Source organism: Melanerpes formicivorus, unplaced genomic scaffold (assembly GCF_026170545.1).
Source record: "Melanerpes formicivorus ecotype bairdi unplaced genomic scaffold, bMelFor1.0.p_v2 SCAF_72, whole genome shotgun sequence".
Taxonomy (NCBI): Eukaryota; Metazoa; Chordata; class Aves; order Piciformes; family Picidae; genus Melanerpes; species Melanerpes formicivorus.
In genome coordinates this window covers 2,421,201-2,433,264 of record NW_027142424.1, presented here as the reverse complement: position 1 = coordinate 2,433,264, position 12,064 = coordinate 2,421,201, and the positions used below count along the sequence as shown (strand labels likewise).

Here is a 12,064-nt window from a genome sequence, read left to right as displayed (position 1 = left end):
CCTTTCTTCTGGAATAGTGGCATTTTTTACCCATTCTGGATGAAGTCTGGTCCCCATAGTTTGACTTGAAAAAAACCATGTTCCAGCCAGTAATGTAAGCTTGTTCTTCCTGAACCATGAGCTAGCCAGAAGCCAGGTAGATGCCGTTGATAATAGTGCCGAGCCTCTTTAATATACTTTGAGCTAATATTACCTACTTATGAACACAGCTTGTTAGCTTAGGCTTCATGCTGTGCTAACCGCAGGTCAGAGGGTGGCAGAGCTGCCTTGTGTGCCTTCAAATACTGTTGAAAGATGTCAGTGAGCCAGAGGAAGAACGAAAAAGTCCAGTGAAATTTCTAAAACTTCCTACACTGGCAAGATCTTTACCTGCCAGGAGGAGTCAGGAGCCTGGCCACTCACTTCAGATGATTTGGAAAAATCCCTCTGGGTCTCTTTACATCTAGTATCACCCAGCTGCCATTAAGGGTTTGATCCTGTGTCCACAGCTTTACAAATACTCTCAGGGTTGGGTTTTGTTTCCCCCCAGGATGTTACAGCAAATTAGGGGTAAATCCTTCATCTGTCTAGCTTCGTTCCAGAAAGTGAGCTCTATGTTTGTGTTTGGTCTAGATCAGCCATGCAATCACACTGCAGAAAACAGTGGAATATATCGCTAAGCTACAGCAGGAAAGAATACAGATGCAAGAGGAAACCAGGCGCCTTCGGGAAGAAATCGAGGAGCTAAACGCTGCCATCATGTGAGACTCGGGGAGCTTTCTGTAATGAAGCAGAGCAGCTTGCATGTTGCTTTGGCTAACAACAGGGAATATCTGCCTCGGATGGGTGTTGGAACAGAGCTGCTACTAGCTTCCAAACAAAAATGGATAGTTGCTGTGGGCTGGGCATTGGCAGCAAGCCCTGGGGATTCTCAGCAAACTCTGAGCATGAACACACAACAGTGGCAGCATCAGAAAAAATACATCAGGTCAAGTAGCATAATTCTGAGAAGCCAGTGATGATAGTTTTTTAAAGCCATGCTCTCTGGGTGATTGAACACTTACTCTGCATGATGGCTTTGCTGCAGTTTTCTTTCCAAATGCAGTCAGTTTTGAGAGGATAATGTAGCTGAGTGCATGAGACAGGACTTGGAATCATGGAGCTTGCCACTGCTAAGTCTCTTCACCTTCCTGGTGCCTCAGTTTCTTCTGTGGGTTTACAATAGTTATGTACTATTGCAAAGTGCATTGAGAACCCCAGTGGGTTTTCTTTCATCTACAGAAGTGTTAGGCTTAGGCACTGAGTTAAACTTGCCAGCAAATCAAAATCCTCTTATTCTTATTTAAAAGTATGATGGCATGTGTTTGCTTTTATTTTAAATGGATCTGTTTCTTAAGAATCTCTGTAATATTTTCTTCTATACCATTGCTCAGGAGTAACTGTAATTTTTACCTTGACTCCTAATGTGCCTTCTTCTAAAAAAAACCAACCCTACTCTGTTCTATTTTACACTTTACACAGTTCTGTTGCTTGTAAGGAGTGTGTAGCAGCTTGAGAAGTAGCTTTGCTGTGTGAATGCAGACAAAATTGATGAGAAAACAGTATATGTAGTCCTGGCTGTAACAATGGCGTTCTGGAGGGATTATGTACTGGGAATATAGGAGATGCATACTTTTTTCTCATGCTGTCATATAGTCTGGAAGAGAAGTGTGTCCTTTCTGATGAGGAATCTGATCTTGGAACACCTTTTCAGTTCTTGTCAACAGCAGCTCCCTGCTACCGGGATTTCTGTAACGCGGCAGAGATTTGACCACATGAGGAGGATGTTTGATGAGTATGTGAGAAGCAGGACCCTGCAGAACTGGAAGTTCTGGATTGTATCCTTTTATATCAACCTGCTGAACCTGAAGTTCAGTACTAAGTTATTTAGAGCCAACAACTCTGGATTCTGGTGCTGTGACTTTAAGCCAAGTTATTTAAATAACAGATGCCCTCAGTTTTCATTCACATCTGTGTGTGGATACAAACCCTTGCCTTACAGGCTGTTGTGAGGCAGAACTTGTTCACCTTAAAGTATGAGTGGTAACTTGGAAATAAAATGCAATACAAGGGCAAGGTTTTCCTGGTGGGCTGTTACACTGAAGGAAGTATTTAATAGACTCCTTGTGTAACTGCAGCTCTTGTAGTCTTTTGGAAGAAATGAACAGAGAATAGGAAAGATTTTTATTTTCTTGAAAGTATTACAATCACTGAAGCTGTTGCAAAGGCAGTTTTTAAAACTTGCATGTTTCTCTCTTGTAAGTGAATGAGTAAAACAGGAGGTAGAAAGACACAAACTGAATGCAACAGACTTAACTGCATTTTTGCTTTGCTGTATACAGTAGTTGTTCCAACAGCTGGGTTGAATCCTTAACACATGCTGACATATTTCAGAATGTCTTGCAGTAAAAGCTGACAAAGTCCAGGGGTGAGTGATAATACTAACAAAAAAAATCTCCTCATGAAATGACTGTAAGAGAGAGAAGGGCAGTTTCTTTACAAATACCAAAAAAGCCACAGTTTCTGTCGCATATAGGATGGAAATGAGTAATCTGATCTTGGGCTACTGGAGACAACCCCGAAATAGAACACTCTTGAATATTAGAATATTGAGAGGAGAATACTCATGTCACTCTGTAGAAGTCTGTAAGGGCATGCAAACTCCATCAAGTATTCTGGGCAATTGTTAGACCTATCTTGATTGTCAAGCACAGTGAGAAAGATGTGGGGGTGTGTGGCAATGCTGAGATTGCTTTGGGTCATGTTCTCACATGCTGCTGACTATAGTGAGAAAATCCCTCCTGGAGTATCATGGTAAAACCACAGATTTGGAGCCTTCAGGTGAATTTTTAGCATCCAATCAGCTTCTGAAATAAATATATTTGTATGCTTTATGGTCACCATTTCAGGCAAGCTCATCTGAAAGCCTGGGAGCTGCTGCCAACTGAGGCTTGTGGTGGTGCTCTGTTCACTTTAATATACTGCTGGCTAAGACTCCTGTCTGCTCCTTTTCTGCCAGGAAGGTTGTTGCCAACTCCAAGCCCATCCTTCCAAGCTGTGATGGTAGAGAGCTAAAAGAAAAGCCTGAGAGTCAGCGTGCTACTGTTCTGGCCCATATAGATGCAGATAAGCAAGTCTGGTCCTTCGTGTGGGAATCCTCGCCACACAATTGATTATCTGTAAGAACACTGACATACTTGGCAGTCTTTGGTTAGCTGCAGTTGCAGACAGCTTGAGTGTTTGCTGAAAAATCTGCCTGAAAAATTGCCCAAATACTTGCACCATTGGCCTATGCTGGGCTCACAATTTCCAGGTAATCCACCTTGAATGCACCAGTGGTGTGATACGCTAAGTGGTGTGGTTACACTATAGCTTCTAGTTCCTGTTGCTGTGAAAGGATCAGTCTTGTGTGAACAAGGTGGCAATGAAAAAAATTGAACAAATTACTGTATGCTTGCAGCGGTGCCATGGCATGCAGTTGGTTTGTAAGAGATCAGGTGAGTTGTGGAGGAATTCTGCAAAAAATAATGAGCTTCACTCGGAACTGAGGTTCAGTTTTTTCCTTTGTCTTAGTGTTAGCAGATTAAAAAAATTAATTTTGTGATGTTGCAATCTCTATGGTAGTTGAAGCCCATTTGAAAATCCATTGTTTTCTCTGCAGACTGAGCTGTAGTAGCCTTTCCTGGAGAGTGTTTTGAATTCCTCCTTGGTTGTCTCCCTTAACATTTGATTTGCAGTTCAGCATTATTATTAAGCCATTGTTTGAGTCCTTCAATGGGATGGTTTCCACCACAAGCCTTAAGGATCTGAATCAAACTGCAATGGCCTGGTTGGATCAGCACTGCCCTCTTCCTGTTCTGAGGCCAAGTAAGTGAAATTCTATCCAGAGGTTACTCCAGATTCTATGAAGTTTGACCATACATAATACCTACTAATTCATGAAAGTCAGAGGATGACAAAGAAACCATATGATGCTGAATAAGACTTACAGTTCCTTTTTATTGTCTCAGTGGAAAAATAGGAACCTCTTGTGACTGTGAAGATGCTTGGCTGCATACTTAAAACTGATCAAAAAGAAAGCAACCAACAAATTGCTGAATCTAGATATCAGAACTTAAAAGTCCCAAGCTGCATGTAAATTTCAGATACTCTGCACTAGATGGAGTAAGTTTGGCAGTGTGATTTATCTGGTTATGAAAGAAGACTTCTGGGAGTTGTATTCAGCTTTGGAATGACCTTCTGTTTGGGCAGGACTGCTTCAGCCTTACCCCTTGCAATCCAGCAAGTATTTACATTTACGGTTAGAATTACCAAGTCTCTTTTGTAGAAGAAATGAGTGGGGTTTTCTGAAGTCCTGGATCCCCATTCCTTGTTCCCTGGGCACAGTTCTTGCACATCTTTGTTTCTTGCTGTCAGTCTGTGTGGAGGTGTGAATATGTTGCAGTTTTTCTCTTATTCTGTCATGTGCAATTGCCTTAGAGTACCTGCACTGTGTCGTGCATGGATCTGTTTGCTGTCAGACTAATGACTTTTCTTGATCCTTTTCTGGCCTTTTTTTTCCCCTAGTGGTGTTGAATACCCTCCGGCATCTAAGTACAACCACCTCAATTCTGTCAGATCCATCGTGCCTGCCAGAGCAAGCTGCTGAGGCAGTCATCAAGATGAACAAATCAGCTGGTGAAACCTAACAACCAAAGACAATGAGTTGCTTGTACAAGGGGTGGAGAACCTGCCAGCCTAGCAGCCTGGCGAGTCTCCTTTCAGTTGGTGCACTTTAGAAAGAGTTCTCTCCATCACCCGAGGCGTTGTTCCGGGCTTCTGGCTCTGCCTTCAGAACACATGGAAGTGTGATGCAACATTGTTGTAATGTTTTGATTCCTCTTCAGTGCTGTGCTGTACTCCATTAAGTGAGAAAACACCAAGCTCAGGTAAATTCTAGCAGGTTTGAGTCCTGCAGGCAGCAATATATCTCCATCAATGCAGCATGTGTCTATATGCAAGAAACGTATTTCTACGAAACAGCTTCAAGTACTAAGTTCTCTGAAGTGTAAATCTTGTACACCAAGGAATGTATTTCAAGGAGAAACATGCTTTGGATTTTGTGAAACAAAATATGCTTTTTATTTTGGTTTCTGGTATTCAGTTCCATTTGTTTTACTTGAATCGTGAAAACTGTTCAACAGGATCGTATAAAAACCAAAGGAGAAGAAAAATCCATCAATGATGTCACCTCATGGCAAAAATACTAGAATTAAAATCTCAGGCTCTGTTTTGTGTATTTTCATTTTAGGGAGGGTATCATTGCAATATGATCAGTTTCAAGACATGCTGTATTTTCTAGCAAGTAAAGGAGCTGATTGTTACTTTTTTTTCCTGATAGAGCCATCGCAGGCGAGCAGCAGGCTGTGCACTCGGTGCCAGAAAGCGGTTTTAGATTGCAGAGACTCCGTGAACTGTTTTCTTGCACTCTGCAGAGCTCAGCTGCCTTCCTCATAAAATGTGTGCATATAAAACACACCCATAGATAAATGTAGTAGTGCTTCAGAGACAAGAACTGAGTTTGTAATGCTAAAAAAATGGCTTGTTTTGTTCTCTCAGAAACTCTATCAAACCACATGGACTTGTAGTCAGTTCTGTACTTCATCTGTTTTGCTGGTTCTTTCTGCCTTCTGTCTGAAAAACCTGAAGGACCTAGCATACAGAAATGTGTTTAAACCCCAAAATACTACAGAACATTTCTCTGTGACAGTCTCAGCAAGCGCCATGCTCTGCTGCAGACAAACTTAGTCTCATTACAGCTGTAATAACCTGTCCACCCTGAGGCAGCACTGGGATATTCATTCCAGCTGATTGTTCGTTGTCTGGAATGATCCTATGACCCTTTTAACACTCTTTAACTGGTTCTGATTCTCAAGAGCTATGCAAACTGTGGGTATTGTTTCCCTGGTACCTCCACTGAGTTGTCTTCTAGGTTCAAAAGCAGGCTTCCTGGAAGTGATCATCAGGCTGTCACAGTGCTAAAAAGAGGAGCAGCTAAACTATTTGGGCATTGCACATGCTGAAATGGGGTCAGTAGGTTCTCCTTCAGGGTATGAAGTTTTTCTCAGCATTGTCCCAAGTTTTCTCCACTTGGTGGGCCAAAGTTTAAAAAAAAAAAACAATAGGCTTGGGGAGCAGGGCTAAGCATGGGGAGAGTTTTTCGGTTTTGTCCTGAAATGCTGCAGCTAATGGCTTTCATTGCAGAGTTTGCTTATGTGTGAGCAGGACTGTAACAAGAAGAAAACTATCCCTGAGCAGAGGTATCATGAGTTTAGGAGACTGAAGGGTACTGTTGTGAAGGAAAGGAATCACAGAGTGGTAGGTGGTGGGAGGAACCTCCACAGACGGGGTCCAACCCCTCTTTGAAAGCAGGATCACCTAGAGCAAGTAACACAGGAACATGCACAGATGGGTCTTAAAAGTCGCTAGGGAAGGAGACTCCACAACCTCTCTGGGCAGCCTGATTCAGGGCTCAAGCACCTTCACACTAAAGTAGTTTTTACTCATGTTCAGGTGGAACTCCTTGGGTTCCAGTTTGTATCCATTGCCTCGTGTCCTATCACAGGGCACCACTGAAAAGGGACTGGACCCTTCTTCCTGACACTCACCCTTCAGATATTCATAAACATTAATAAGATCTCCTCTCAGTCTTCTCTTCTGCAGACTAAACAGCCCCAGGACTCTCAGCCATTCCTCATAACAGAGATGTTCCAGTCCCTTAACCATCCTCATAGCCCTAAAGAGAAGACAAAAGACAGGAGTTAAGTAGCCACACACCTTTCTTTGTGAATGTGGAAGCAAATGAGGAGATGCTCATTTCTTTCTTTATTTTTTTTTACAGTCGATCTGACATATCATTTGAAGTTTATGGCATGTGTGAAAACCTGTCTGTGTGACAGAACCAACAAAAATCCAGGCCTCAGCTAAGGAATAGTTTGTGGAAATAGTGTACAAAAGGTTGTCATAGTAAGTAAATAGTGAGTAGATTTTCTGGGGCAATCCATATCTATGTCTTTCGTGCATGACGTTCTGATCAGTTAAGCAGTGTTTTTGGGATGCATCTGGATAACAAGTGTTGAAATGTAAATTCCTTTATAAACTAGTGCTGTAAATCCTCCTGTTTTGATCACTGATTGTAAACTTGATTCCAGTGAAGTCATTTACCATTCTGATTTCCTGGGGAGCGTCCCTCAGATTCTCTCGTACTGGGCCGTCTCACCATACCTGCATGTGTATGGGCATGTTAAAAACAGGTATCCAGTTTTCTAGAGGGAAATCAGTAGGTAAATTGTCCAGGAGCAGTGCAACTTTTGGTTTTGCTCTGCTTTTCAGATGAACACATTCTGAAATGCCTCCCCTGCAGTGTGGTCTCCTGCTTGTCAGGCAATGACTGTGGCTCGATTTTTACCATTACCAGTATCAATGACATTAAGAGTTTTGTCTCAACAAGCCAAGTACACTACAGGCATACTTCACAGCTTAGGGAAGTCCTGTGAGCTTAAATCCCAACATCTCAGGTGTCACTGAATGGGTTAGAAGCTGAAAGGGACCTTAAATGGCTGAGAAGGGCTAGCGTGACCGAACTGCTAAAAATTTTTGTCTATTAGCAGCTTTTATTTGGATGTGGATGGAAAACCTGTCATGCTCATTGCACTGTGAGCTGCTTAAAATGGGAGGGAGTGTGCTTATTTAAATAACTTGTGGTGGAGAAAGAAGCTCATGGCACTATTAAAAGATTGCAAATGTTAATATAGAAAAGACAAAAAAAAATTTAAAGATTGCTTACTTAGGCAAGAGTGTAGGAGGGAGGGAAGGAGAAGTGAAAAGATGCTTTCCACGCAGTGCAATTAGCAGAAATGATGTGGCTGCTCTTTGAAGCAGTGATTCAGTGGATTTGTCTGATTGCAAATCAGAATTCTTTTATCAGTCAGCCTTGTGAGCATTGTGATTTCAGTTCATTTGCAAACACAGAAGGAAATAGCTGGTTAATGTCTCACATCTGCAGAGTAGAACTACTGAGGAGTGGTATGAAGAGAGAGCGACCATGTATGTATTAATTCCTGCCTAGTTTTCCACTTTGGTTTACATTTGAACTCCTTAGTCTGTCTTTCTTACCTATTGAGGAGTCTAAATACTATATTGCTTTAAAAAGAATTTTGGTAACACTTTCTTTAACCCTGCTTTAAGTGATCTGATTTCCTCAGTGTCACCAAAGTATATTCATGCAGGCAAAGCACACAGTACCTATAATCTATATCAAACTACGGATGATGCACATCTGTCTTCAGTGAATTGGTGCTGAACTTCAAAAGAATCCCCATGTGACTGAGTACAAGTCATCCTTCATCAAATCCAATGTATTTCACTCAATAAAGGAAGGGCCTGTGATTAGCACAAAGTCAGACTGAGAGGGTCTGAGTGATTCCTTCTGACTTTGAATTCTATTAATCAGTGTACTGTAGATGGCCCCTACCCCAATCTCCCCTTCTGGAGAATTTGTGCATTTTCTGCTGTAGTTATTAGGCTTGTATGATGCTCCCTGTCAGCAGGAGGAGTACGTGGTGGGAGTCTAGGACCAAACTAGAACTGAAGGAATTAATGAGCAGTAGAACCAGAGACAAGTCCATGCTTCATTTTGATAGTCTGATCTCTGCACAAAACCAAAGGATTCTTGATTAATACTCTTTGACCTGATTGATTGACATGTTCTTCCATACTTTTCTAGACCCATGTGGAAGGCTTCCTTGAAGGGAGACTCACTAGAATGTTTCCATCTGTGCCTTAGATCTTGGCATCCTGTATGTCTTTGATTTACCTTAAGTCACGCGTTCTTCCCCCAATTCAGCGAATTGACAGAGTGGGGCTTCCCTGGGGTTTAAGATCATTTTCTCTGTGATGTTACTGTGTCCCTTTGAAACTGAGATTGTGGAAAATGGTGTGTGTGTGGAAAAAACTGCATCCTTTCTGCTGACTTCACCATCCTCTACTCCCATGTACACAGGCACACACGCACACACGTGCAAGCTGTCGTACCGGAAGCTCAGCAGAAACCCAGCAAACGTGCAGATGCTTAAGCCTCTACATCTGGAATGGCTTGAAAAGACAAAAGGCTGGCAAACTGCATCAAAAAAATATCATCCCTTCGTAGTCCCTTGGGAGTGTGTGTGTAGTAGAGGGGACAGGGACAGGTAAATTTTGTTTTGTTTGCTTTAAAAGCACAAAACTCTGAGGAGCACTTTGAGAGCAGGAGGGGGAAGCTCTGTAGAAAGATGTTTAGCAAGATAAAGCTTTTGGAGTACAAATCATTTGAAAGCTGTTTCACTTTCTGTTTCTTGCCTTGATGTTGCCAACTAGAAGATACTGCTGAAAATAAAATGGGTTGCTACTGTTTTGACCTTTTCCTTTCTGATTCTTTTTCACCTTTATTGCATGGAAAAACACACAGAATCAAAAGGCTGATGATAGCTGGTTTAGGTGCTTTATGGACTCAGTCATATCCATGTTTGAGGACTATGAACGACTGCTGGTGACTTTTAGGTGGGTTTTTTTGATTAGGTGAGACAACAGGAGTCTTTCTATTAGTCCTTCTCAATTTATACACTTGAGTTTCAGAGGAGATAGTTTGGGGTTTGTTTATTTCTTCTTTTATAGGGCCACAGTGTTGTTCCCACAACACTATTTAAGGTCTCAAACTTTCTTTTGTTTCATTCTTGGTTGGATTTCTTGCTCATTCACTGTGCAGAGCAGAAGTGGTAGTATGGAATTGTAGCTTGATCTGTCAAAGTTGATTCAGTTACAAAGAAACACATCTTAGGTATATAATAGATTGCCGTTGTCTGAACTGATTTTATATCCAAACTTTTCCAGCATAAGGTTTTGAATCAAAAGACACCAATGTTAGGAGCAAGCCTTTTAAGTAACAATACAATGAATAAATTGCTCTCTTTCTTCTTCTAACCTTGTATTTAAATGTCTTTTAAGTGAATGGAGTTCATACTTGTTAAAAAAAAAAAGGAAGAAAAAAAAAAAACAACACAAAAACTTGGAGGTATGAGGACTTCAGGTTGTGCTCTTGCTTTGCCTAGGTTTCCTGTTCTGTTGCATGACACAACTTCTGTTGTGCTGTTGATATGTAGCACTTTTCAGTAGGTCTGTTAAATTGTGCAATGCATTTTTTTTATATTTACAACCAAAACAATAAAGGTTATTTTTTGGAAGAAACTGGTTGCAATGCCTTTATTTTCTAAACTGGGAGTGTGGGGAAAGTGAAGTTGTTCCTGGAGCAGGTCTAGCACTTGCCATCCTTTTTACAACTCTGACAGGTGACAAGAGCTCATATCCCTCTTAGCAGTGCTGAAGTTGCCCCTTTGGAATCTGTTTGTCTTATATCCACTGCTGAACTTCTGAACCTTGGACTCCTTTTAAGAAACTTTTTGCCCTTGGGCCCTTGTTCAAAAGAGTCAACTCTGAGCTTACTTGGAGCTTACAAGTGATTTCTTTTGCTTCATGCATTGGCCACCAGGCTGTATTTGCTCTGTGCTGGATTGTTCCCTGTCTCACCAGAGTTGTTAGCCAGACGAGCAAAAATTGAAAATTAACCTCTGTAGTCAGCTCTGCTCCTCTTCACTGAAGCAGGCTAGAGACTGGGAATGAACAGACAGGCCACAATAACCAGTGTCAGAAGTCTAGGTATCTGCAGAGTATACGTGTTTCTTCACTCTAAATAACCAGTGAGCCTGCTCTGCTATATTTTGCATAACTTAACTTTCCAAATGCATTGGCATCCTGATGTGTTCCTAAGGTGATCAGACCCTTATTGCTGTTCATTGTATTAAGCAGAACAGTCAGACATTTCTTTCTGCACCTGCTTTTGACAGGCTAGAAATCCAAAGGTAGCCCTGGTGTTTCTCCCAGAAAGGTAAAACTCTCAAGCCTGTAGGGGTTGCACCAATGCCTGGAGCCCTGATGATCTTGTTTTCTTGCAGGATAGGATTTGAGGCTTGTGGCTGACAAACTGCCAGACAGTGGACTCCACAGAGCAGCACTGAGATTGGATAACAGTATTCCCTGAGATGGATAACAGTATTTCCATGGAATTAATGTCCGTGTTAGGCACTGAGCTCCTTAAGTCCATTTACAAAATGAAACAAAGAGCATTTCAGCTGTGCCTGTGATGACTGAGTTTTGTTTTTCCCCAGCAGGACACTTCACCTCTCTGTGCTTCGGTTCTCACCTCATTGGTATGTTGGATTTTCTTGCCAAGTGGACACAGCATTGGGTGACAGGCTCTAGTAGAAGTGAAAGGTAATAGAGGAGTGGAAAGAGGGATTTTATTTTAAAATCATTGCACAGGAACTGATGCTAGTTAATCTCATCTTTGTGACTGCTGGCTTTGACTTGATAGAGTTTATGAGAACTGATGAGTCAGGCCTGTGGTTCCAGGAGGAGGTATAGCAGTTTTCTTTCTCTGTATTTATTTTTTTAATTATCTCTAGGTTAATCTCACATAAAGCATTTTGGTAGAAAGCAGTGATTCTTCACTGCTGTTTAATGAGCAGTGATAAACCCCACACTTCAGCCTGACTTCGCTCCTGACCAAGTGCACAAATGACAATGCTGCAGCAGTGGTGCTGTCAAACCTCTCTGGGAGGAAGCTGTGGCAGGAGAGCACTGGTTTTGTATTAGTGATTTTTGTGGTGGTTTTGCTATTGCTGATGTGCCAAAATGCAGTTATAGAAATGGCTTATTCTTGTGGCTGATTCTGCTAATCCTTGAACAGTGCTAAAAGCGGACCGCCATTTGCTCTATGGAAATTATGCCAAATAAAATCACTGCAGTAAGGAAATTGGCCCCTTAATGGGTAAATGACTCAGGGCTTGCTTTCTATGTAAAAGAATGGAAAACAATGTTCACTAGATCTTTTTTTGTTTGTTTTTTTTTTAATTTATTTTACATTTTAAGTTACACTGAGGAGCTCCTCTATGCCTGTTCTCATCTCTGAGGCCTC

The 12,064-nt window shown here is 41.6% G+C and overlaps 1 protein-coding gene across 2 annotated transcripts in view; it reads left to right on the top strand.

Annotated features, from left to right (window-relative positions):
- Positions 1-10,278, top strand: part of MLXIP (MLX interacting protein) — a 53,433-nt gene extending 43,155 nt beyond the window's left edge. For both annotated transcript variants that reach the window (XM_068163447.1, XM_068163446.1), the window contains 4 exons: positions 613-740; positions 1,733-1,856; positions 3,756-3,885; positions 4,585-10,278. In XM_068163447.1, coding sequence (XP_068019548.1) covers positions 613-740; positions 1,733-1,856; positions 3,756-3,885; positions 4,585-4,706 — 504 coding nt within the window. In that variant the 3' untranslated portion in view covers positions 4,707-10,278. The remainder of the gene's footprint in view (positions 1-612; positions 741-1,732; positions 1,857-3,755; positions 3,886-4,584) is intronic.
- Positions 10,279-12,064: the final 1,786 nt, after the last annotated feature.